Below are 25,417 nucleotides of genomic sequence, written 5' to 3'. Positions count from 1 at the left end.
CTCTCTTTAAAAACAATTGTACTTTTTTACTGTTTGATGAGATTTTGGAGTTGAACTTGAAAGATACGCGTTTCTACATCCAACCAGCTGGAAAAGAAGGTAAAAAGAAATTAATTTGATTGACAATTGAGTTGGGATTGAGATTGGTGCTGTCTTACGAACATGTCATTGCCTTTCTATTTAATAGGCTGTCGACCCATAATTAAATTGACTATTTGACATAACACTAATTTTTTCTAATATCCTTTTTCTGACTCTGTTTAATCAATATTTTTTGAAGTAGTATCCTTTCTGTTGAGTTATCGAAAGGCGTGTTCTCGGGGACGCGTTTTATCCGTATTTTCGCTGAGTTTGATGCCACGTGTGGAAAGCGTATCCCCGAGGACGCGCCTTCACTGACTCGACTGCCACGCGTGGAAAGCGCATCCCCGGGAACGCGCATTCCATTAAATACCATAAATGTCTCCATCCGTTTTCTCTAATTACCCCCTCCTCCCCTATATAAACCCCCTCAACCCTCCCTCATTCTTCACACCAAAATCTTATTCTCCTCTCTTATATAACTCAAATTCTCCAACTATTTGAGTTTTAAATTTATTATTAGTGGTAAGAAATTTATTTTTGTTATATTTTTTAAATAGTTATTATATTTATATTAATATATTTATGTAAATATTATTTTTTTAAAATAATTTATATAATTATTATTTATTTAGAATTATTAATTTTTTTTGCTAATTATATTGTTTTGTCTACAATTATAATGGAAAACGAAATGCTGTTGCGATTGGATATTGATCATATCTCCAGACATTTTAGCGATATGGTAATATTTTTTTATAATTAATGTTAATATTTAAAAAAAAATTTATTTTAAAGTTATTATGAATTTATATTATTTTTTTTTTTTTATAATGTATTTTAGGAATACTGATCGTATTTTAGAGACTTTTTAAAAATCCACGTATACCGACACCAGAACGTATTTTGCCATATTTGGCTTCTGCCGGGTTCGGGTATATTGCAACAATTATAGGCGGTTGCAAACTCGAACCTGTCTTAATTTCTGCACTGATTGAGAGGTGGAGGCCCGAGACACACACTTTTCACCTTCCATGTGGAGATGCCACAATTACATTGGAGGATGTCTCTATGCATCTGGGGCTTCCCGTCGACGGAAATATGATGTGTGGTATGGCGGATGGTGATTGTCAATCAATGTGCATTGATTATCTTGGAGCTGCTCCGCCAGAGTTTAATGGAGGTAGAATAGCTTTATCTTGGTTGAAAGTTAATTTTGAGGTTTTAAATGAAAATGCTTCAGAGGATCAAGCAAAGGCATGTGCTCGGGCATATATTCTACGAATAATTGGAGGAATATTGATGCCCGACAAATCTCGCAACCAGGTGCATTGTATGTGGTTGCGGCATCTAATCGATTTTGATGAAGCTGGAAGATATAGTTGGGGCGCTGCAGTTTTGGCATTTCTCTTTAGAGAAATGTGTCGGGCGACGAATTATAAGAAAACTGCTATCGGTGGATATCTTCTGCTTCTACAATCATGGACGTGGTTCCGCATGTCTTTCTTATGCCCGATCGTGAATGAATCATACGAATTCCCCTTATTGTTGAGGTAATTTTCGAACTAAATTTTGATTTAAATATTTTCAATTAAATAGGGTTATATTTAGTTTATATTATAATTCATAGGTGTCGATGAAAAGAAAGGACCATAAAAGTATACCTACTGGTTAGAGGAAATTCGTTTACTTATTGATACGAAGCTGGGTCTGAGGTATGTTTTTAAATTTGTTTAATTATTAATATTTTAATTTAAAATGCTAGATATAATTAGAATATTTTTATTTATTTGAATTGTATATTTATATTTCAGTTTCAGTGAATACCTTATGCGAGCGATGAAGTGAAAGCTTGCATCCCACCCCACCTTAGTGGGTCATTAGAGGTATGGATATCGGTTATACCTCTTATATGTTATGCTATTATTGAGTGGCATCCAATTGATCGCGTGCTCCGTCAGTATGGTTGTACGCAATATATTCCTGGAGCACCTAGGAATTTAGACGACGTGCATAACATAGATAGACGAGGAAAGAAATATGTTAACTGGGTGGTGAGACACAGAGATTGGATTGCGCTTTGGGAGAACCGATATACACTGTTGGCCCATCTACAATATTACGCTGAAACTGGTCATATGGTTACGGATAACTATATGGACTGGTTTAATGAAAATGGGAAGCCGTTTCTACTTTCGGTGGAAGCACGAGGGGTTAACATTCCTAGGCGCCGAGAAAGACATCAACCGTCTCAATATCATCATCCCCGACGCGTGGACGGAGAGAATGCGCTACCGGTTCTGCATCAGTCCCACCACAACATCCTTATCCGTCGATGCCGCAGGGGTACATGCCCAGCCCTCCACTTCATATGCCAAGCCCACCAGTTTATATGCCATCTCCGCAGGGCTACATTCCGAGCCCACAGGGTTACATTCCTAGCCCGCCAGGTTACATGCCTAGCCCGCAAGGTTTTATACCATATGGAGGTGCATATACGACTATGTTTAATGATCCAACATATGGTTCATATGCATCTTATTTGGCTGGTGGTGCTTCTCCGCAGACACCTCAATCTCCATCTGGATCACAGACATCGATGCCAATGTTTCCACAGTTTTCATAATTCCCGGGGAGCGGTGGGATTGTTACTAGCACTCCTCCAGGGTCGTTATTTTATACAGGCCCTTCAGCCCCTTCAGCGTCATCTTATACCAAATGAAGAAAATGTTGCTGATGATGATGATAGTGAAGATGAGGAGACTGAAGAACAAGTTCCACGAAGAAATCCTCCACGAAATAGACAACCACCGCCATGTGGAACTCATTCGAGAAGACTAGGATCCAGTTGTATTTAATGTTATTTAAATAGTTATATTTCAGAATTTTATGAATTTGATTATGTTATTTAAATGTTTCATGGTTGTTACATACATTTTTAATGTTATTTTTTATTCACATTTACATTAAATGTTTGATAAATTTTTAAAATACAAATTATATTATTCAAAATTTAAAATAAAAATAAAAATAATATTATTCGAAATTTAAATTTAAAATATAAATTATAGTATTCGAAATTTAACATTAAATTTCAACTTAATATTCCAATTGTAATCAAAATTAAAAGTTATATTCCAATTATAGTTCACAATACTTAAATTGAAATTAAATTTATCCATACATATGATTTTATCATTAACATATATATTAAAAACGTATACATTAAAATCAACTTATGTTGAGCTAATCGATCGACGGAATCGGCCAAGAGGGGGGTGAATTGGCAATTAAAATTTCGGTGGAAGCTTTTGCAGAAAATTGAAAAGATTTGCACAGCGATTTAGAGTGGTTCGACTTTCTCAATCAAAGTCTACGTCCACTACCTTAGCTATCCACACTAAGGATTTTCCACAAATTCACTAATTTGTCTTTCTTTTGAGGACAAAGAGTAACCTTACAAACCCTCAAGAATTATACCCCAAATTCTTGAGAAAAACTCTCTCCCAAAGAGAACAATACAAATTTGCAAACTTACAAGGAAATCCTCACAAGGTAGATTGTTTGCACAATTCTAGAACAAAGAAAAGAACACTCAAAGATGAATACAATTGAGCACAATATGTGTTCTTGAAAGCAAAATGAATATTGAATGAAAATAGGCTTGAAATGCTCAAACTTGAGGTTTGATGCTTTCTCTTTGATTCTCTCTTGATTCTAGTTGCTTGATGTTTCTTGTTTTTGATCAATGGCTTCTAAGCTTGCTTAAATACACCTTGAATCACTTCTGAATGTTAGGGATGATTAATGAAGATAATATAGTCGTTTAAGTGTGAAAACATTTAATAAAAATGCTTGGAGCGTGGGGGAATCGGTACCCTCTCATAGGGAATCGGTTCCCTAAGTGTAAAATTCAAATATTTCGACCGTTGAATAGGGGGAATCGGTACCCCCTATGGGGGAATCAGTTCCCTCCGAGCATTCTGGAAATCTCGCAGCCAAACCATTCAGGGGGGAATCGGTACCCCTTGGGGGGAATCGGTTCCCTCTGAGCAATCTGAAATTTTTGGCTTTAAAATGGTTCGAAATACTTTGAAAGATTATTTTGAAATTGTTTTAAGATTAAAACTTAATTTTATACTTAAGTAAGGATTAAAAATGATTTTTGAAATATTTGGAGTAATGTTTTGATATTCGAATAATTATATCGAATATACTTAGAAAATCATTTGGAAAATCTTAAAATTCATTTAACTTAATTTGTTATATCGAAATATCAAAATATTTTCAACAACTTATGACTTCACATTTATTCGTAAAAACATCTCGATGCTCATTCCATACAATTTCAATGTCACTAGGGATGGCAAAAAAACCCGAACCCGACGGGGAAAACCGAAAACCGAATTAAACGGGTCGGGTTCGGGGATGATAAATGGGGACGGGGACGGGGACGGGGAAAACCCATTTATTTTAAACGGGGACGGGGACGGGGACGGGTTTGGTAATCCCCGCCCCGATTACCCGATTACCCGCCCCGATTACCCGCCCCGATACCCGACCCGATAAATATTAAAAATAATTATTTATATATATATAATATTAATAAATTTAATTTAAAAAAATATATATTTATATATTTAATTTAATATATATATATATACCCGACCCGACCCCTCGGCCCAATACCCGCCCAATAATACCCGACCCATACCCGCCCAATACCCGTTTAAATAACCGTTTATGCTAAACGGGGATACCCGTTTCCCCGCGTTTTTCCCCGATTACCCGACGGGATCCCCGTTTAAATCCCCGCGGTTTTTTAAACGGGGACGGGTACCGGTTTTTTAAACGGGGACGGGGACGGGGGGACCAATACCCGGCCCGAACCCGGCCCGTTGCCATCCCTAAATGTCACAATCAACTTATCACTTCACATTTATTCAATTTATCCATAACATTTTATCTAATTTATTCAAACTTCACATAACGTTTTAATTTAAGTTATTCTTAACTTGCTGAACTTTCAAAAGAAGTTAAATTTTGGTTATAATTAACCTGATTTACTGATATATCTAGTGTCCCCGAGGGACATGAGTGACATAATAGGGCAATGATAACATATTCTCTGACAAAATAATGGAAGGCGCCCCCCCGGGAACGCGCCTTCAAGTCCCCTGAGAAATAATAGGTACTGATATATCTAGTGTCCCCGAGGGACATGAGTGACATAATAGGGCAATGATAACATATTCTCTGACAAAATAATGGAAGGCGCGCCCCCGGGAACGCGCCTTCATGTGAATAGTGAAATAATAGGTACTGATATATCTAGTGTCCCCGAGGGACATGAGTGACATAATAGGGCAATGATAACATATTCTCTGACAAAATAATGGAAGGCGTGCCCCCGGGAACGTGCCTTCAAGTCCCCTGAGAAATAATAGGTACTGATATATCTAGTGTCCCCGAGGGACATGAGTGACATAATAGGGCAATGTTAACATATTCTCTGACAAAATAATGGAAGGCGCGCCCCCGGGAACGCGCCTTCATGTGAATAGTGAAATAATAGGTACTGATATCTAGTGTCCCCGAGGGACATGAGTGACATAATAGGACAATGATAACATATTCTCTGACAAAATAATGGAAGGCGCGTCCCCGGGAACGCGCCTTCATGTGAATAGTGAAATAATAGGTACTGATATATCTAGTGTCCCCGAGGGACATGAGTGACATAATAGGGCAATGATAACATATTCTCTGACAAAATAATAGAATGCGCGCCCCCGGGAACGCGCCTTCATGTGAATAGTGAAATAATAGGTACTGATATATCTAGTGTCCCCGAGGGACATGAGTGACATAATAGGGCAATTATAACATATTCTTGACAAAATAATGGAAGGCGCACCCCCGAGAACGCGCCTTCATGTGAATAGTACTCCGATTATAGACACTATTATATGCAACATATTATAAAATTTCAAAACAAACTTCAGTTCACAAGCTTTCAAAATCTCAATTACCAAACTCTAAATTCTCAAATTCTCTGAAAACGAGTCGTCTTTCTGCTGTTGTTTTGTATGATGGAGAAATTAAGGAAGCTGAAGATGGGGTTGTTTTTGAGTCAGATCATTATATCCCCGTAACCTTGAAGAGAAACATCACAATTGAGGAGTTAATCAAAAAAATTTCGTTAAAGATTCGTGTAGCAGGCCAGAAGACTATCTTCACTTCAGTACAGATTTCCTACTGAACTTTTTCCGCTCACGTATACATCATTTCAGCTTTCAAACGATGATGATGTTTCTATGATGGTTGATGCTCATATGGGGAGTTCACAATCTCTTATTGAAATGTATGCCACTTTTATTGAGGTTCGTGCAACTCGTGGTCTCTCATATTCCTCTCACTTTGGCATTGCATATCAAACTGATCAAGTTGATAGCCCGACACAGCTGATCTGTAATGATTTCACATCATTAATGGCGGATCCAACGCCAGATACCATACCATCAAGTTCAATAGGAAGGCATTCATCTGCAACTGCTTATGATCTCAACCCACGTGGCTTCACCAATAATCCATATGGAAACATCTCTTCTACTTCAAGGGGCAGACATTCATCTGCCAATGTTTTTGACTTATATATGGAAATGCCAACGAGACGACAGTCTATTCACATCCCACATGATACAATGGCCTCAAGTTCAAGGGGAGAACACGCAAGCGGGAACTTATTTGACCTCAACATTGGATTATCGGAGGAACCCTCATCTCCACCAGAAGAACCTCTTCGGGAGTCAGGTGCAGATGGTGCTGAAACGGGATTATTCGTTGAACCTGACTCACCACAGTTTAACGTACATTCTGATGATGACGAGGATGATGTTCCGATAAATACAACACCAGCCGAACTTCCTGCACATATGTATGAGGATGATTATGATGCAATGTATGAGCCTAAATTTCCAGATCTTCCTGATGTTGGCAACTATGGACTTCAATCATTAGTCAATGACGTTAATTTATATATTGGAATGGAGTTCGCATCGAAGGAGGAAGCAATGATGGCAATAAAGAGTTACAATATTCGTAACTCAGTTAAGTCCCGAGTTGATCGATCTAACACGGAGAAATATGTCTGCTACTGCGTCCAACATGACAACGGATGTCAATGGATGGTCCGTGTATCAAAGAGGAAGAGGAAGAACAACTTATGGGAACTAACCAGATACAACGGTCCTCATACATGTTGTGCAACAGGTATAAACCAGGATCATCCCAACTTGGACTCCAACATTATTTGTCAAGCAATCATGCCCATTGTGAAGCAAAGCTCTCATATAGCTATTGCAGTGTTGATTTCTGCTATACAGTCACAATATGGGTACACTGTCTCATATAAAAAAGCGTGTTTGGCAAAACAGAATGCCATTTGCAAACTTCATGGCGAATGGGATTCCTCTTACAACGAGCTGCCCAGTTGGTTTCATGTTGTGCAAAGACTTAATCCCGGGATAATTGTTGAGTTCGAAACTCAACATCATTACGTGAATGATCGAATGGTTCGCGATCGCTGCCAATTTTACCGTGTCTTTTGGACTTACCCTCAGTGTATTAATGCAGTCAAGTACTGTAAACCAGTTGTCCAAATTGATGGTACTTTCTTGTATGGGAAATACAAGCAAGTTTTATTATTGGCTGTGGTCCAAGATGGAAACCGCAATATTCTTCCTGTTGCGTTTGCCCTCGTTCAAGGAGAAGACACTGAGTCTTGGGCTTTTTTCCTTAAAAAATTACGTTTACATGTTGTCACCAGGGAACGAGTATGCATTATTTCAGACCGAGGAGCAGGGATAAAAGCAGCAATGGACTCTTTGGGTAGAATGTATAGACCTCCACATGTTCAACATCGTTATTGTGTCCGTCATATTGCTGCAAACTATTACGGAAAACACAAGAAGAACGATGAACGTCAGTTAGTCGTGCGGATGGGTATGTTACTTTTTCCCAATTTTTCTATCAACTTCTTATTACTTATATATATTTCATATTAACTATTACATATTCCTAATTGCTTAGGTTACGAACTCTTACCTCAAAGGTTTGAGTCGATGCTACAAGAGTTGTTTGGCAAAAATAAGAAGGGGTGCGAGTACATTATGGACATCAGCAAATAAATATGGACAAATGCATATGACGGGGGGTATCGCTATGGTCATATGACAACAAACTTGGCTGAAGCAATAAATTCAACCTTAAAGGGGGCGCGTCATTTACCAGTCACGGCGTTGGTTAAAACGACTTATTTTCGTTTGGGTCAACTCTTTGCAAAGCTCGGTGGACAAGCTCTTACTTGGATGCAAAACGGACATATTTACCACCCAAGACTAGTAGTTGATTTACAAAAAAAAAATGGATGCATCAAATGAGATGTTAGTTACAAATTTTTCTCGCACCCGTGAATTGTTTCGTGTAACCGAAATGCCACGTCCGCTGCAAGGGATTGGAGCTAACTCTTTCAGAGTTAATCTGCAAGAGAGGTTGTGCGATTGTGGTTTCTTTCAAGCACTCAAATATTCATGCTCTCATGTCATTGCTGCTTGCTCACATTCGCATTTGGACTACAAAAATTATGTTGATCCCGTATACCAACTTTCACAAGTATTCAAGGTATATGAATTTGAGTTCCCGCCCATAGGAAACGAAAGAGACCCAAATGAGATTCAAACTTGGCTTACAATTGTACCAGATCCATTGCTATTGAGGGACTCAGGTCGTCCAAAATCTACTAGAATACATTGTGATATGGATATTCGGGAGAAGTCAACAGAACAAAAACGATATGGGCATTGTAGAAACATCGTGCACAATAGAAAAAAATGTCCAGCTCTGTTATCATCATATAACCGTTAACTCTTATGTAATTAATATTATATTTAAATGAATGTTTTTGTTTCTAATAATTTAATGTTATTGTATTTATATAATTTGTCAATGTATGTACACCTAAATAATTTTTTTTAACTTTTAAATACATAAATTTTTAATATATTTATTTAATATAATAATTAATATTATTAGTTATAATTTTTTTTAAATATAATAATAATTCCACTTTCTAAGTAGAGAAAAATATTAAATTAAACAAATTAAAAGTTATTAAAAATTTATGTATACGATGACACATTTAATGTTCTGATTGGAGGATTAAATTTATTAAATTAAATTTTCAATAAGACTAATTTCATAAAATATGTAAGTCTTGAAGATTAAATATGTAATTATACTAATTTAATAACTTATGCATCAATATTTTTGTTAAATATTGATATGAGATGACTAATTGATAACATTTAAATAATTAACTGATAAAATTAATAGATCGATAATCAAAATAAAAAATAATAATATAACCATATGTGTAATATTATAATTTTATACATTTTTCCTATAACTACAATAAAGTCAAAACTGGTTTTCATATATTGTTATATCATATTAATGTAGATAATTCACTCCACCTTTAACACACATTAACAAAATACATTTGATAATTCTTACATTATAATCGAAACACTTTACATAATATATTATTAATTTATAATAATATTAAAAATAAAATATTTATTATTAAACAAAATACGTGGCAGTCGAGCTGGCGAAAGGCGCGTCCCCGGGGATGCGCCTTCCACACGTGGTATCCAACTCAACGAAAACACGAGTAAAGCGCGTCCCGAGGACGTGTCTTTCGCCAGCTCAACAGAAAGAGTGCTACTTCGAGAAATATTGATCAAACGGTGTCAGAAAAGAGATATTAAAGAAAATTGATGTCAGTTATGTCAAATAGCCAATTAAATTGCATTTCTGTGTCAAAGACAAAAACCACTCATCAACACAAAGAAAACGACACCGAATTGAATTTCAACGCCGTTAATTTGTTAAGATTAACTCTATTTAAGTGAAAACACATGCATATTTTCACGTCAAAATAGTCCCATTAAAACAATATCATTTGATTTACGTCGACAACTATCATCCACGTTATTGTACTATTATTGAATTAACGTTTTAATAGTATAATGAAATTTAAAATTAAAGTATGAATTAATTTAATTAAGTAGTTAAAGGAATTGTAATTGTTCTTAAAGGTCACGAGTTCGAGCATTATCTATTATAAAGGGTGATTGAGTGTTCATTGTCAAATAATTGAGAGTATTTAGAACAAATACTATTTGTAATCATCTTAGTTTCATAAAAAATTATTAACATTAAAATCTAATATTATAATAAAAATAATAAAAAATCAATCGTATAAATGATATAACATTTAATGTTTAATAACACCCTTTTTAAAAATTAAAGTATTTTTACAATTACATACCTTAGCCGCTCTCTCTTTCCCCTCTTTTTTTTCCTTTGAGTTTGTGTGATTTTCTTTCTGTCATATTAAATTTTTTCTTTTAATTTTGTTTAGTTAATGACGACATCATTTTTTATGTTAGTTGTTCATCATCGATTTTTTTTATGTTTATTTTTTAGTTTTTAATGAGAATAATTATACTTTTATGACACTTTTTTCCTATATTTGCCTTTTGTGGTATGTTTTTTGTTTTCTTTCTCGATCGTTTGACTATTTTTTATTTATGTTTTCTCATGGTTAGATTTGATGATGCTATGACTGATCAAGATGACGCTTATTTGTAATCATATTGATTTTTCCTGTTATGAACCCTTATATTGAATTTGAATGCACGACTTTGTGTTTATAGATAATTTATCATTACGCTCAACTTTGATTTGCGGTTATCAGTATTCTTTCAATAGCTTAATTCATTTTTATAGTTTGTTTGTCGATGTAGTTTTTTTAACCTTTTTCATATATGATCCTTATATTATCTAAAATTCATAGTTTAAATGTTATAAAAAATGTCAAAATTAAATATTTAGTTTACAATGATAATTATAAACTTTATTATAATTTAGATATTTTTACATTTTAATATTACTACTGGGTTCTATTAAAAATAATAATATCCTTAATGCTGTCAGGAATCGTACCACGATTGCTTCTTTTTCAAGTGCCGGGACCAAAATGGAAAGTTAACTTCATCTCTTCACCCACTCGTTGTATCGTTTTCCCTGTTTGTCACCAGGTTTCCACTCGTTGTAATTTCAATTTCAAAATTCTTTTGAGTTTTGACACTTCAATCGGAATTAGATGACATCCTTTTAACACCCAACCACCTGGAAAAGAAGGATAAATTATTTCGGTTCAAAATTAAGTTGAGATTGAGATTGGTCCTGTCTCTCGAACATGTTCTTGCCTTTTTCATTTATTAGCCGGTCCACGCATAATTCAATTACATTTCATGTCTCTGTCGGAAACAAGACACGAAGAAAACGACATCGAGATCGAATTTCAACCCTGTTGATTACTTAATATTTTAATCTTTTTTGCAACTGCTTTGAAAATCCATCGCCGACGTTTGAAATTTCGTCTGATCTTTCGCCTGAATCGTCTTCTCCACCGGTCAAATAACTCTCTTTCTGTGAAAAAAACCCGCCTGTCTGCACCGGTAAAACCACCACCGTCAGGACGTAACAGCTTTACTTTCAGGATTGAAATCGGAGCTCCTAGCACCGGAAAATTTCGGTGAACCTGTCCCATCTTCCGTTCCGAAAAGCCCACCGCCCCGGAAACTACAAAGAGGCGCATACACCGACCGGAGATTGTTGTGGATGTTTCTTACATCGTACATCCGATGTTGTTTTGTAATAATCATGGAAAAGCCCAACACTATCGTTGTATGCCCCCACAACTTTCCCTCTTTCATTACCCATCATCATAAAAACCCTTGTATTCCAAAACCAAAACAAGAACTCATAAATTTAATATTTTTTAGATAATTAAACAAAAGTTTATAATTTATTAATTTATAGTTATATTATAGTTATGTGATTCAAATTCTTTTTATCATATTGAGCTAGTTAAAGAAGAAATTCATTTAAAATATAAAATAAAAAAGGGATATACGTGGAACTTCCGCATAATGAAATAGTTCAATCGATATAAAATTCTACTTTTTTTTCTTTGCAGACTGATGAAGAATAAAAATCAAAATTTGAGAATTTTATTCATAAATAATAAACATATTTGTATAGAAGAAGTGAGAGCGTTTATGTCGAAAGATTTAGAGTTATATTTGAATAAATATTGCCTTGTACATACTCTAGATCAATAAAAATAATCATATTTATATAAATAGATATTAGAAATTAGAGTTTAAAATCGAATTATTTAAATCTTAAATCGCATTTAATCGTAAATTTTCTTATACTATCTTTTGGTATAATATTTTTTATCCAAAACTTTAATTTTTTTTTATTTTATGATTAATTTACATCTAGTATTATTATACTTACGTTACTATAGTTTTACCATTTTAAAAAGTAAATCCCCTCTCATACTTAGTCCCGTATCTCATAATTTCGAGAATAAAGAGAGAATGAAAATCTACGTAACATAAACAAAATTATCTTAATAATTACAAAAAAAATTGATATTTTTATAGATTTCGGATTCAAACATTAACAATTACAATAAGAGTAATTAAACATTTATTGTCACATAGTTAAAAATATTTAGGACATATACTATTTTATAATCACGTTAACTTAATAAAAAATCTTTAAAAAAACAAGTGAAATACATTATTATTGTTATTATTATCATCATATTATTATATTAATGTCGGTATAAAATAACTTTATACTTATCATTATTGGATACCAAATACAAATACAATAATAATTTGATGAAATATAATAATCCTAATCCTTCTATGCGGATAGAATCCCCACATAAGGTTTCAGTACCGAACCTATGTATAACTCTCCATTGAATTCTTCAATCTCGCTCACGGAACTAAACGTGAGCCCGCCGTTCCCGTCCACCTGTTTCAAAACCTTTCCATCTTCATCGTATTTGATTCCGACAGGATCCATGTCAAACCCGAACAAATCGTCTTGAATACCTTCTCTTCCGCTATTCAAACCGACCCAAAACTCTCCTTTTTCGTTCCTCTTGACATTATCCGGAGTTCTTGATAACTGCACAAACTGTTCAAAAACATAACCATTCCCTTCGTTCCCGAGATTAAACTTCAAAATCCTCATTTTCATCGACTCCGCAACGAGAAGGAACGAGTTATCTTTACTCAAAGCCACCCCGTTGGGAAATGCTAGGCCTTTGTACATTACGGTCACTTGTTTCGTCCGAGGATCGTATTTTAGGAGCCTTCCGGTTCTATCGAAGCTCATTACCGATAAGAAAATATGCCTACAACAATCACTTCTTGTTACACTCATGGGTTGAACAAGTGAAGCTGAAATGAAAAGTTAAAGAGTTCGATACCTTCTTTGAAAAGTATTGCTACTATCAGTAAAATAAATCATCCCGGTATCGGTATCGATGTCTAAAGCGTTCGTCAATTTGAACGGGATCCCTTCGGCCGAAGCCACGAGTTGTCGAGCCTTGCCTCCGTTCGGACCTACTGCTAATAAACCGAAGTAAGCGTCCGCGATGTAGAGATCGCATGTCTTGCGGTTGAATTTTAGACCCAACGGCCTCCCGCATGTTGGTTCGAGGTCTATATTTGTTGCCCCGTCGCACACCTTCTTATCCCTAATCCAACAAACAAAATATTAAGTTATGAGTAATTATTTAATCAAAGAGGAAAAAAAATTTACGGACTTGTATATAGAATGATTTTACTTGAATTAAGTGTATCTGTTTACCATTATTTAAGAACAAATAGCTAGTCTCCAAATTAGGTTAATTTTCCTAACAAACCAAGCATTCAATGTTTTACGTACGGCTGTTGATATTAACGTTGATTTCAATTGTCAAAGCCAAAACAGAAGGCTCCGAGATTGTCCTGCTTGGCAAAACCTAAGCCATAGAAAATAAGAGCTGTCCAACAAGAAACTTGTATCGTCTTTGTATACTTTATCCTGTTATTCTTTAAAAAAAGAATTCCATTTTTATAAAGTTTAATACGTACATTAATTATTCCAATCGTGTAAGTTTTTAAAATAATTTTCTATCATGTTATTTTCCGGTACATTTACAGCGAAGATCTGAAAATACTCCATTTACGCCGTGGCCCTCTCATTTACAATTGCATTTATAAATGCCAACAGAAATCACCAATGAGAATTGAGCCAAATTTATTGTGTACAAATACTGTTGTGATAACGACCTGTTTCTTTTGAAGAGGCAGTCTTCTTCTTCTATTACTATTACTACCACTAATAATAATATCTTGATGTTTGATTAATCATAACGAAAGATTACGTGCGTGCATGCATGCATCTAAGGACAAAAAAGAGGGAGTTTGTTTCTGTTAAAATTAGAATTAAAAAGTTAAAAAAACTGTTTCGCATGCATGGAGTGATACCGTGATTGATTTTGAAACATTTTTAGGGTGGAGATATATGTATTAATAACAAAAATTTGTTATACGAGACAAATAAACAAAAAAAATTCAGGACCGATAACTTCAAAAAAAATAGACAACTAATATAAAGAAATTTGAATTTCACGATAGACCTAGGTTATATATGGATCCGCCATTGGAGTGAGATAAGAGCTATTGGTAGGGATAGCAAACACATATAATTTCGTGGATTTCGAACCGTACTCGCTCCAATTGGGGCAGGGATGGGTATAACTTTAGTTGGTAGTGGGTGGGTGTGGATTTAGAAAGTGGTACCCGTCGCGAGTAGTGGGCGGGTGATGGGTTTGAGACCTTACCTGCCCCGCATCCTCCCGCCCACTAAATACCCATTAAATTTTGGATCATTATGAATTTAGGTATAATTTTAGAGACTAATTTATAAATCTTAATATTGTATAAGATATAACTTATAATTTAACCAAATATTAGGTATAATTTTATAGACTAATATTATACTTCTTAATTGACGTGTTTGTTTTATGTTTATTGCTTATGTATAACTTAAGGTTAATGTTAGGCGGGTCTAGCCGAGTACGTCTCTCATATCGTCATGGGGTGGGCGAGTGGTGGATTTGAAAATATTAAGTGGGTATGGAGATAGGGGATGGGGTATCCGCACCCAACCCACCCGTTTTCCATCCCTAACTATCGGTCTGATACTCGTATTTAACACTTGTATATATATATATATTAACCTACAGTGATTATAAGATAATTTTTATGCGATAAACTCTTAAATATCCATACAGACGATATACCCGTAACCATGACCCTTTAGGAATAACAATAATCTTTTGGACCACCTATATTTGAATATAAATATTAACGTACAATTTTGATCATCAATACTTGCTCAGAAAAGTAAGTAGAGTACCTGTTGGGCGAAGTAACTGCAAATTCTTTCCAGCCGAGGTTCAGCCCTTGCCATTTGAGTATCCTCCCGTCGGATACTCCGACGTAGGGCCCTTCGTTTTTACAATCGAAGGCGATGCTTTCCGGGCCGCTGGCTTTGTGCAGATCCATCTGGTGGTAATTTGCCGGAATAGGAAGCTGTTGGTAGGATCGTATAACGTTCTCTAAGAGAAAAAACACGATGGCTAGAAATTTAACTGAGAAAATATACATTTTCATGTTGAAACTTTGAATCGACGATACAGGTTTAATTCATCCAGACACAATATACTCGGATTTGAATTTACAGCCCTGATAAGCTCAAGCTTGCAATGTGGACATATATAGGGGAGGAGATGCTCATACATGAACTACTAGCTTACTGGCTTTTCTTTTGGGGTAAAATATGTCATTAGTCACCCAACTATTCTAGTGTTTCTATTTTGATCTTTCAACTATTTTTTTAAATTCATCACTAAACTTAGGTTTTTGTTCAATTTTGATCGACCGTTGTTAAAAAATAAATAAAACTATTGACATGATACTTTTTTCAATGATGACATAATATTACCTAACAATGATACATCAATAACATTGTTAATTTTTTAAAGCCGGGTGAAAAACCAGGACAAAAACATTTATTTAGTGATGATTTTGAAAAAGTTAATTAGGTGACCAAGACGAAACTACAAAGATAATTGACTGACTAAATACGTATTTTACCTTTTCTTTTAATTAATATGACCAAAACATAGAAGGCCACAGAACTTAATTGTATGTGAAGAAAAACCCTACTGGCTAATGTCCCACACAACTATCACTTTGCCTAGTTGCCAACTTGCCATTACCATTACCCTACGCTCTCCTTTGAATATAAAAACCAGAAACTATACAGATATGTGTTCATACTTTCACCTTAAATAGTAACAATAGAAATGATCATAATTCTAAAATAATAATAAAAACAAATAATCTTTAATTTAAAAAACCATGGACAAAGAATAAAAATTCCATCCATCAATGTTAAAAATAACAATAATACAAGAGGTTCATGGTTAGGGATGACAAACGGGCGGGTGGGTACGGATACCTCCTCCCTTATCTTCATATGTATTTAATATTTTTATATCTACTCATATGTACTTAATATTTTTATATCTACCACATTTTCACCATTTACAATGGGTAAAATTTTTAAATCCGCACCCATCCATGTGAGTTTATTCTTAAATCCATCCCCATACCCACTGTCAATCGGTTACCCACCACCCATCTCGTACCCACTTGTACTTGTCCATACATGCCTACAGCAACCTCACAGATTATATAAGTGATGGTCTTCAATTCTAAAAATATTATACCTAATATTTTATTAAATTACAAGTCATATATTATAAAATCTTAAGATTTACGGAATAATCTCTAAAATTATACCTAAATTCATAATAGTCCAAAATTTATATGATAGGTAGTTAGTGGGCGAGCGGATGTGGGGCGGGTAAGGTCTCAAACCCATCACCTACTCACTACCCAAGGTGTGTATGACTTTTTATATCCACACCCGCCCACTACCAACTAAATTTATACTCATCTTTGCTCTAATTGAAGCGGATGCGATGCGAAATCCATGAAATTGTATCGGTCTTCCATCCTTATTAGTGGTAGTTTTTAAGTGATAATTAATTTACATTTAATTTTAATTCATAATAACTATTCATAAAGATAATTACTTTTATTATGAAATAAATTTATATAGTAATATATCTAACTAAATTAATTTTTTTTATTTTTAATCAATTAAGTATCAATGGAATTGACACTTTTAGAAGTGTCAAAGTATTAAATTATTAATACTCACGACGTAAAATTTGGAAGAAAAAATTGTACAGATTTTGTTGTGTGTATTTTTTAAAAAAAAAATGGCTGACGAAAATAAAAAAAAATTAATTTTATAATATAGTTGCCACATAAATTCCTAATATCCAATTCTTTTTGTTATCGCAGTACTGATATGGATAACACAAGCCAGAGGGTTCAGAAGAAAAAGACAGAGCAGAGGGTTTGTTAAAAAGAAAAAACTTAAATATCAAATGTATTTTGTTTTTACATTTTATTGTGAATTATTGGTTTAAAATTGAAATCTGGGCTAATTTTTTCAGCTAAAACAGTTGAGTTTTTTATTTCGTAAAAAACTATATTATCGGAATTATTTTTTTAAATGGGGTGATTATTATAGTACATCCTAAAGACGCATTACAGTTCATGAGTCTCTCCCTCAACCACCTGAAGACGCACTGTGATTGCATCATGTAAGGGGAGGGGGAGACGCATTGTGGTCCGGAGAAGAGAGAGTCACATAATGTTCTATGCGACATTGGAGAGACGCGGTGTGTACTGTAATATTCATCTCATTTGAATAAATAATCTCTCAAGTGTTCTATTTAAACAATTTTTTCTCAACTGTATTATTGCAAAAAATCACCCATAAAATCTACATTTATTTTCTCATGAGAGATAAATGTATTTGTCATCTTTAAAACACCTGTCTTTCTCTTTAGAAAATATAATATAAAATTATTTAGGGTAAATTAAAGGATTGATCAGTTTGTTTTGAGTTTTATACACTTATTTTTTTATTGATAAATTAGTTGTCACATAACTTTTTTATATAGAAAGTAGCTAATTTTATTAAAAATATAAAATATCAAGAATTACGATTAAGATTTATAAACATAATTATAAATGTAAATTAAATTATAATTAGTATATTTTTCTATAACCATTGACATAAAAATCACACAAGGACTAAAAACAAAAAAGTTAAAAAAAACTTAACCAATGTTTGAACAAAATAAAGATACAAACAAATCTGACTGCATCGGCAAATGAATAACAAAAGGGGATGAAACTATTGAAATACCATCGAAAAATTGTAAATCAGAGTCAAACGACGTGAAAAAACTATCCACGAACGCAAAACGCGTATCCAATTAATCTGATGGTAAAAACTAGGGAATATCAGCATGATAATAAATAAGCATCATCTTCATCAGTCGTGACGATGTCAAATCTAACCCTGATAAAGAAGATCAACGAAAACAACAGCCAAACAACCGAAAACTACCAAAATACAGAGACAAACATATCATAAAGGTATAGATAAACGTGTCATAAAGATAGAGATAAACATGTCACAAATATATAATTGTTTTATTAAAAAATTAAAAAAAATAAAGAGAAAAGACAACCGACAATGTGGCCCCGACTAAACAAAATAATAAAAAAATTGATTTAATTTATAAAAATTGACACAAATTAAAATTAAAAGAGAGAGAGGAGGAAGAGAACGGCTTGCCACCGAAATTTCTAACATCCAGATTTTAAAATAAAAGAAATTATTTCTCTTATAAGCGGTCAAAATATATATGATCAATGTATATATATATATATATATTTAGAAATTTAAAAATAGGATTCGAAATTATAATATTTTTTATGAATAATGTATATGTAATTTTTTTCTTAACAAATCAAACTAAATTTAATCATTTTTTAAAATAGTAGAGATGTACTGAACTCTTATGAAACTTAGTAGATCCGCCCGTGTGTGTGTGTGTGTATATTCAACTAACATACAAGCTAAACTAGACTATGCGTGTATAAGAAATTTGTCAATTAACTCAAATATTGCATTCCGTAGGGCTTAATCCCATGTATCATAAATTATAGTTTTCTATTTTCTTCATAATTTTTTGTTAATTTCATATATATTTTTAAAATATTCTCAAGTTTACAAAATTTATGAATTAATATAAATCAATTACTTTTTAAACGAATTAAATATTTTTATCATAAAATTATATTTTATTTTCTTATATCAATATGCTGATACCATCTCTGGTACTAACGTTAGCATATCAGAATGGAGAAAGTGATTGCATCATTTCATGGTGAATTATTGGTTTAAAAGCTTGAGTGGCGTTCTACACTGCATCCCCAGTTCTTCCAATAATTCGATCAACCAGACAATTTCAGCCATACACTCGTATTCAACATCAGCTGAGGAACGAACTAGATACTTCCAATTGACCAAAGCCAACTTCAGACAATTATTCGCCCCTCACCAAAGGAAACGACGCGCAATCTGTTCAAGGTATCCCTATTTGTTTTGCTTACGAAACGAGGAGCAAAGAGAATCCCATGATTTTTCTCAAACATTTCCAAAACAATAGAATCCCATGAATTACTATATGAATCTGAATTATTACTACTATATATATGTATACGAAGATGGAAGAAGTTGATGATAACTTGATGCCTAAGAAACTAACAGAAGTCTTCTGATACAGAAAAGGTTTACATATTATTTCACGACGAGCAATGGGGAGTTCCTGTTTACGATGACAAGTTTCTAATTCTTCGGATTCGGACATCTAATCTCCTAATGTTGTTTTCACCGACATCTTCGATTGATAATCGATCAAACAACCAATTGTTCGAACTGCTTGCGTTTGTCTGGTATGCTGATGGATTATAATTGGATAGATTTTGAAAAGAAAGGATATTGTTCTTCAGTTTGCATATGCATATATAGCTTATATAACAAATTAGTCATGTTGAATTTGGCGATAATCGAATAAGTATTTAGTGAAATGTTGTCTAAAGCTTGTAATTTTATGTTAATCGGACAGAGAATCCTGCTTGGGATTTGATCCTGAAAATGTTGCTAAAATGGGAGATGAAGGAATCAACAAGATATCATCGAACAAAGCAATGATGTTAAGATGCAGACAAACGCCAAATGCATACTCAAGGCAAGTTTTTAGTAATTAATGAATCAAACCCGGAATTCATTCCGTTTTCCGGCATCTGCATCTCCTTCCTTATCTCTGAACACTAGAACAGCATCGTTTTTCTTTAGAAAGTTAATGAATTTTATCCATGAAATATACAGATTTTGAGGGAATATGGATCTTTCAGCAGTTTCATGTGGGGTTACGTGAGTTATAAGCCAACCATCAACAAATACAAATACCCCAGATATGTTCCACTAAGAACTCCAAAAGCTGGAGCCATAAGCAAGGACTTAGGCCGGTGATCATGTATTGGTTCATGCAAGCAGCCGGACAAAAGATCGACCATTGGCCTGTTGTTCTAGATATGATGAATGTGTAACCCTTGCTGAAAGACCTTGGAGGCACATTTAACTTGTCTAATTTCCGTACTAACCCTAGTTGAGTCTCGTTTTACATCCTGATTTTGCAGTTTACTGAAACACAAGCTAAGCTCTCGGAGTGTTGGTGTATAAGGAACCTCTTTGTATATAAAGTGAAATAGAAGCCTTGGTTTATGCCTGGTAGATGAACGGGAAATTGAGATTTTTCATTTTTTTTAAGTGTTCGAGTGAGATGCATGTTCGAACATGAATTTAAAAATTTTAAGTTTGGCTTCTTGGCGGAGGCAAAAGAAACATAAATAATTCAAAAGATGGTCAGAAAAGTGATGTTAAACCATCAATGATCATTGCACATCTCTAAAGTTGATCTTTCACCAAATGTAGACATCATTTTGCTTCAAAGAATTAGGCCCCCACTTTCATCCACTTTTTGCCTACCCTCGGTTTTCAGCGGATTTGTTTTGGTTCAATGAATATGATAATTTCAGATAATCCCACATTGCAAACACAAATGGCAGCAAGAGATTAGGGTTTGCCATGCCCAAACTAATTTTTAAGCTGTAAACATACCCTCCATTAAAGTAACTTTATGGTCAAATTAAGCAGTTGTTGCATGATTATGAACTTACTTGGAAAGGAATAATCTGGTAGCTAAAGATTTCATAACACAGATGAAATGCCCAAATTTACATGAATATTTTCTTCTTTTTAGCTTTAATATACAAAATTATTTATCAAAGTTCAGCTGAAAAGTAAAAAGGCGAAAAAAACCCAAATGAAAGCTAAAAGCTTAAGGAAGAAATGCAACAAATTCTACAAACCTCAGCTCTCTACTTAGCTGAAGCCAAAGAATATTTACAAGGACAGGGAGAAAGATTCATCCTAAAACATTCCAAGGGCCAAAACCCATATTACGGAACCTATCCTACAATACTTGTATCTCATTCTCAAGTCTCCAACAATCCTATTTCTTCTTCAGTCAACTCAAACTCAAAACTGGCACGATTTACCGAGCCTCTGTATCTGCTTCTGACCTATGGTAATGGATTTTCGCTTGTTGAATGCTGGGTGGAGCAACTCCTGGAACTTCTCCAGGAAGAAAGTCCACTCCTCTTCATTCATGTCAGCCAGCTTCACAAAGCTGGCACTTGCAGGAAGTTGCTCATTTGCACTCCTATGCCCGGATGAGCTAGTAAGATAGCCATTTTCTTGTTTTGTTCCAGAATATTTGGGATATTTTTGGCTCTCGTCACCCAAGCAGGTATCTTTGAGTGACATTGAAATTTTGGAAATGGATGGGTTCCTTTCAAGAGCTATGAAAGGAGAAAAACTATCATACTCGGCTTCTCCTTCACTTTCATCATCTTCCTCAAAGCATTCCTCCAGCTTCGGAAGTGAAAAACGGTTGTTATTCACAAATCCATTTCCAAATTGGATTGAAGCTCTGGTCATAATATCATCATTAACCATTTTTGGGTTGAAGTCAGCTTCCGGTCCTCGTAGTCGATGTCAAACTGGAACTCTGCATCACCCACATTAGACTTTGGAGATGACAACTCCATCTCTGCTATCAGCCTCCTTGCCTCAAGACAAACAACCTCTAGTTCACTAGGTTCCTCCTCTCCAGCCCAAAATTCTCTACTCATCATCTCACCAATTTCAGCAAGCAGAGACCAAAAGCTGCAGCTTCCTTGAGGAAAATTGTGCAGAGCACCAGAACACGTAAGCAAGCTTCCCGTATCATGGGAAGCTCTCTTCTCAGCATCTCACAATCTTTAATAGGATCAAGCTTCTCTATATACTCGAGTTCATCCTCTGAGAAAGGCTTTGAAGCCTGAGGCCAATGAATCCACTCAAAGTATGGATCCTCCAAAGTTTCTGGCAAGCAAAGGCCATGATCAATAGGAATGAGTTCTACCTGATCAAACCCCCCATTTCCATCAAGCTTCCGTACTAAAAGGTTTCCTGCATGTCTGTCCGTATTGAATATTCGTATATCAAGTATCCCAATGCGATGCACAGAAGAAACGGGAAAGCTCGAGGTTCCATGATCACTAGCATCAAAATCATGGGGTATAAATTGTTGGAAAGATGCAATTTTGCTAACCAGATTCTTTTTGAAAGGTTTATTTCCATTCACACCATCGTTGACATTGAAGACTGAATGAGTAATCTTTACCAGTGCTGTTGGTGGCACATTCGCAAAATGACCATAGTCCAAAAGGTAAGCCACAACTTCTCTGAAACCTGTCTCCCCTACCCGAACTGAACGTTTCAAACCTGGTTGTCCAAGGGCTTTCCCAACAAAGCCTTTCGGGTTGTTTGGTGCAAAAGGTTCTTCATCTGTTGGCTTCACAATTGCGGCACTCTCACCTCTAGGATTCCTGAAGAAGTAGGCACCTCCTAGACCACTATGAACAGGAAGTGGATCGACACCCATCTTAATCGCCTTGACAACATCCTTCACCAGAACTTTCAATACATTAAAGCTATCAGAATGCCCCAGTATCTCAATAGGACCACTTCTATCTCTCTGCTGAAGATCCCTTCCGGTAGGCGAAAGACAAGGAGTGGAGGAGCTTCTATGGAAAGAGTTTCGTGTTAGGAGAAGCGGAGAATCATTTCGAACAGCACTAAGATCGTTCTTCAACTCCACATCCCAAAAGTCAGCGAGCTTTGCTCAGTAGGGAAATTGAGGGCAACCTGCAACCTTCTCTTAACTGTATGAGCATTGTCATTGCGATCTAACTCCATGCCCAAGACACAGCCAGTCTCAGTTTGAACGAAAACCCGTCTCCTCCTAGCAAGTTGTTTCCCTTCCATTGTATTGTCCCTAGGATATTCCCCTCTAAGAGGACTGTTAAACACCGCCACTGCCATTTGAGTTTGAACAGGACTGTCTAACTTGCGAGACATAAAATTCTAGAGAAATCGATCACGGGTTTCCAGGTAGCCTGGAACAGAATTTGACAATGGACAAGAGATTATTTTCTTTCAAGAAGATCCAAACTCCAAAGCCGATCAGAAATGGACCAGAAAAAACTCCAAGTTTACCAACAATCATTAATCAATAAAACCAAAACCAAACAATCCCAACCCAAACAACTAAAAGAGAACACCTGGTCAACAGACGTGGCGCACCAAAATGAAGATCTACTCCTACACTACATTAAACCCGCCATCTTTAGCATCCATAAACAGAAAAGGAAACCTCAAACCAACCTGAAAAAACAAACAAGATCTGAATCAAAAGCCCTGATTTGATTAAGCAAGTAAAAGAATTACAATACCTATATATGCCAAGATACTCTCTAAATGGATAGAGTTAGCCAAGTAAATTAGCAGTTACCATAATCAATGCATTCATAAATAAAAAACAACAAGAATCTCCAATCTCAAAATAAATAAATTTCTTCAATATACACAAGGAATCCATTAAATACAAGTAAGTGGGTATGAATGCTAGCTTAAAATGCATACATATTAGCAACTGATCCAAGAAACTTCCACAGTAAATTAAAAAAGGAAACGCCTGAAGAAATTTAAGATTTTCAATCAATTCAAGAGATAAAACACAATATGAATAAATCTCCAGGCGTTGATCTTCAACGTTCCATTTTACTTAAACCCACGCTAAAACTTAAACTAAAAACAGTTTAAACCCAAAAAATTTAAGAAAATTAACTTACCGGATTTCGATATCTGAAGGAAAATGTGCAAGGAAATGTCGATTGAACTTTGAATCCGATTGAAAAAAAAGAGTTGGACAAAGAGTACAAATCAGGGGGAGTGTGAAAGGAGGCAAGGAATCGTCCGAGTTAACTCAGTTTTGTCTCTCTCTTGTTTTTTTTTCTTTCTTCCTGTTTTCCTTTCAGCTCATTCTCCCCTCCGAAGAATCGCTCTTTAACTCAATTTTCGCCCTTACCCGAGTTAACTCTGTTACACACCCTCTCTCTTTTCCTCCCTCTTGGGATGGAAGGATCCAGAACGAGAACTCTTGACCGTCCGATGTAAGAGGAAGAGGGAATGAGCCGTTGGATGTATTACAATTTGGTTTTATTTTATTTTAGAGGTATTTATTTGTGGCGATGACGTGGAGATAACTGATTGGACTATGTCGTGGCGGGAGTCACCGTCTTTCCAGGTAACGTTAGCAAATGGCCCGGTTTTTACTTCTTTCTTTTTCTCTCATCGGGGATTTGTAATCGACCCTCGTTTGTCGATGAAATAACGAAAGTACCCCAAGTCTACTTAAGCTGAGTCCGAATGCATCTGATGACTTCTTTTTTCATGTTATTCGATGGAATTCCCATCTTTGACTCTTTTTTTCTTATATTCGGACTTTGAATTTCGAAGATTAATCAGTCTTTTTCTTTTTGGCCAGAATATTAATCAGTCTAGTGACTGAATAAAATGGAAAATTTCAACTTTCCTTGAAAATAATTTTATAAACATTAAAATAAAAAATTCCCTATTATAATTTTTAAATATGTTTTTATTTTCATCATAGTCAAATTTTAATTAATAATTAAAATATATATGAATATAAATTATAATAATAATCAATAATATCTATATTATAATAAATTTCAAGAGAATTTAAACATACTTTACAACGATTTGTGATTTTAATAGAAATTCTCGAAATTTCTAAACTTGATATATATGTTTAAATCATATTTAAAGGGGAAATATATGATTTAATAAAGAAGGTTTTTATAGGAAAAATTAATAAAAT

The 25,417-nt window shown here is 34.7% G+C and overlaps 2 protein-coding genes and 1 pseudogene across 2 annotated transcripts; 1 reads left to right on the top strand and 2 right to left on the bottom strand.

The window, feature by feature from the left end:
* Nucleotides 1-12,933: 12,933 nt before the first annotated feature.
* LOC120215801 (protein STRICTOSIDINE SYNTHASE-LIKE 10-like) lies at nt 12,934-15,783 on the bottom strand. The gene is made up of 3 exons (XM_039213361.1): nt 15,487-15,783; nt 13,508-13,777; nt 12,934-13,432 (listed from the first exon to the last, which is right to left on the bottom strand). Exons 1-3 carry the CDS (start codon nt 15,741-15,743, stop codon nt 12,934-12,936), a joined length of 1,026 nt encoding a protein of 341 aa, XP_039069292.1. The 5' UTR covers nt 15,744-15,783.
* Nucleotides 15,784-17,514: 1,731 nt separating this feature from the next.
* On the top strand, nt 17,515-20,710 carry LOC120215800 (annotated as a pseudogene).
* Nucleotides 20,711-21,457: 747 nt separating this feature from the next.
* Nucleotides 21,458-24,577, bottom strand: LOC120216054 (phosphatidylinositol 4-kinase gamma 7-like). The gene is given in 5 exon segments (XM_039213570.1): nt 21,458-22,172; nt 22,175-22,345; nt 22,348-23,340; nt 23,343-23,901; nt 24,369-24,577. Coding segments are annotated over 4 exon segments (1,920 nt in total). The 5' UTR covers nt 23,596-23,901; nt 24,369-24,577; the 3' UTR covers nt 21,458-21,669.
* Nucleotides 24,578-25,417: the final 840 nt, after the last annotated feature.

The sequence above is a fragment of the Hibiscus syriacus genome, unplaced genomic scaffold (assembly GCF_006381635.1).
Source record: "Hibiscus syriacus cultivar Baekdansim isolate YM2019G1 unplaced genomic scaffold, ASM638163v2 tig00110156_pilon, whole genome shotgun sequence".
Taxonomy (NCBI): domain Eukaryota; kingdom Viridiplantae; phylum Streptophyta; class Magnoliopsida; order Malvales; family Malvaceae; genus Hibiscus; species Hibiscus syriacus.
This window is presented reverse-complemented; position numbering and strand designations above follow the sequence as displayed.

Excerpts from the sequence above, each read along its gene's own strand:
- LOC120215801 (XM_039213361.1), bottom strand. The coding sequence starts at position 15,743 with ATGAAAATGTATATTTTCTCAGTTAAATTTCTAGCCATCGTGTTTTTT. Across the intron at positions 13,778-15,486 it reads GCAGTTACTTCGCCCAACAG|GGATAAGAAGGTGTGCGACG; the intron begins GTACTCTACTTA and ends TTGTTGGATTAG. Across the intron at positions 13,433-13,507 it reads AGCAATACTTTTCAAAGAAG|GCATATTTTCTTATCGGTAA; the intron begins GTATCGAACTCT and ends TGATTGTTGTAG.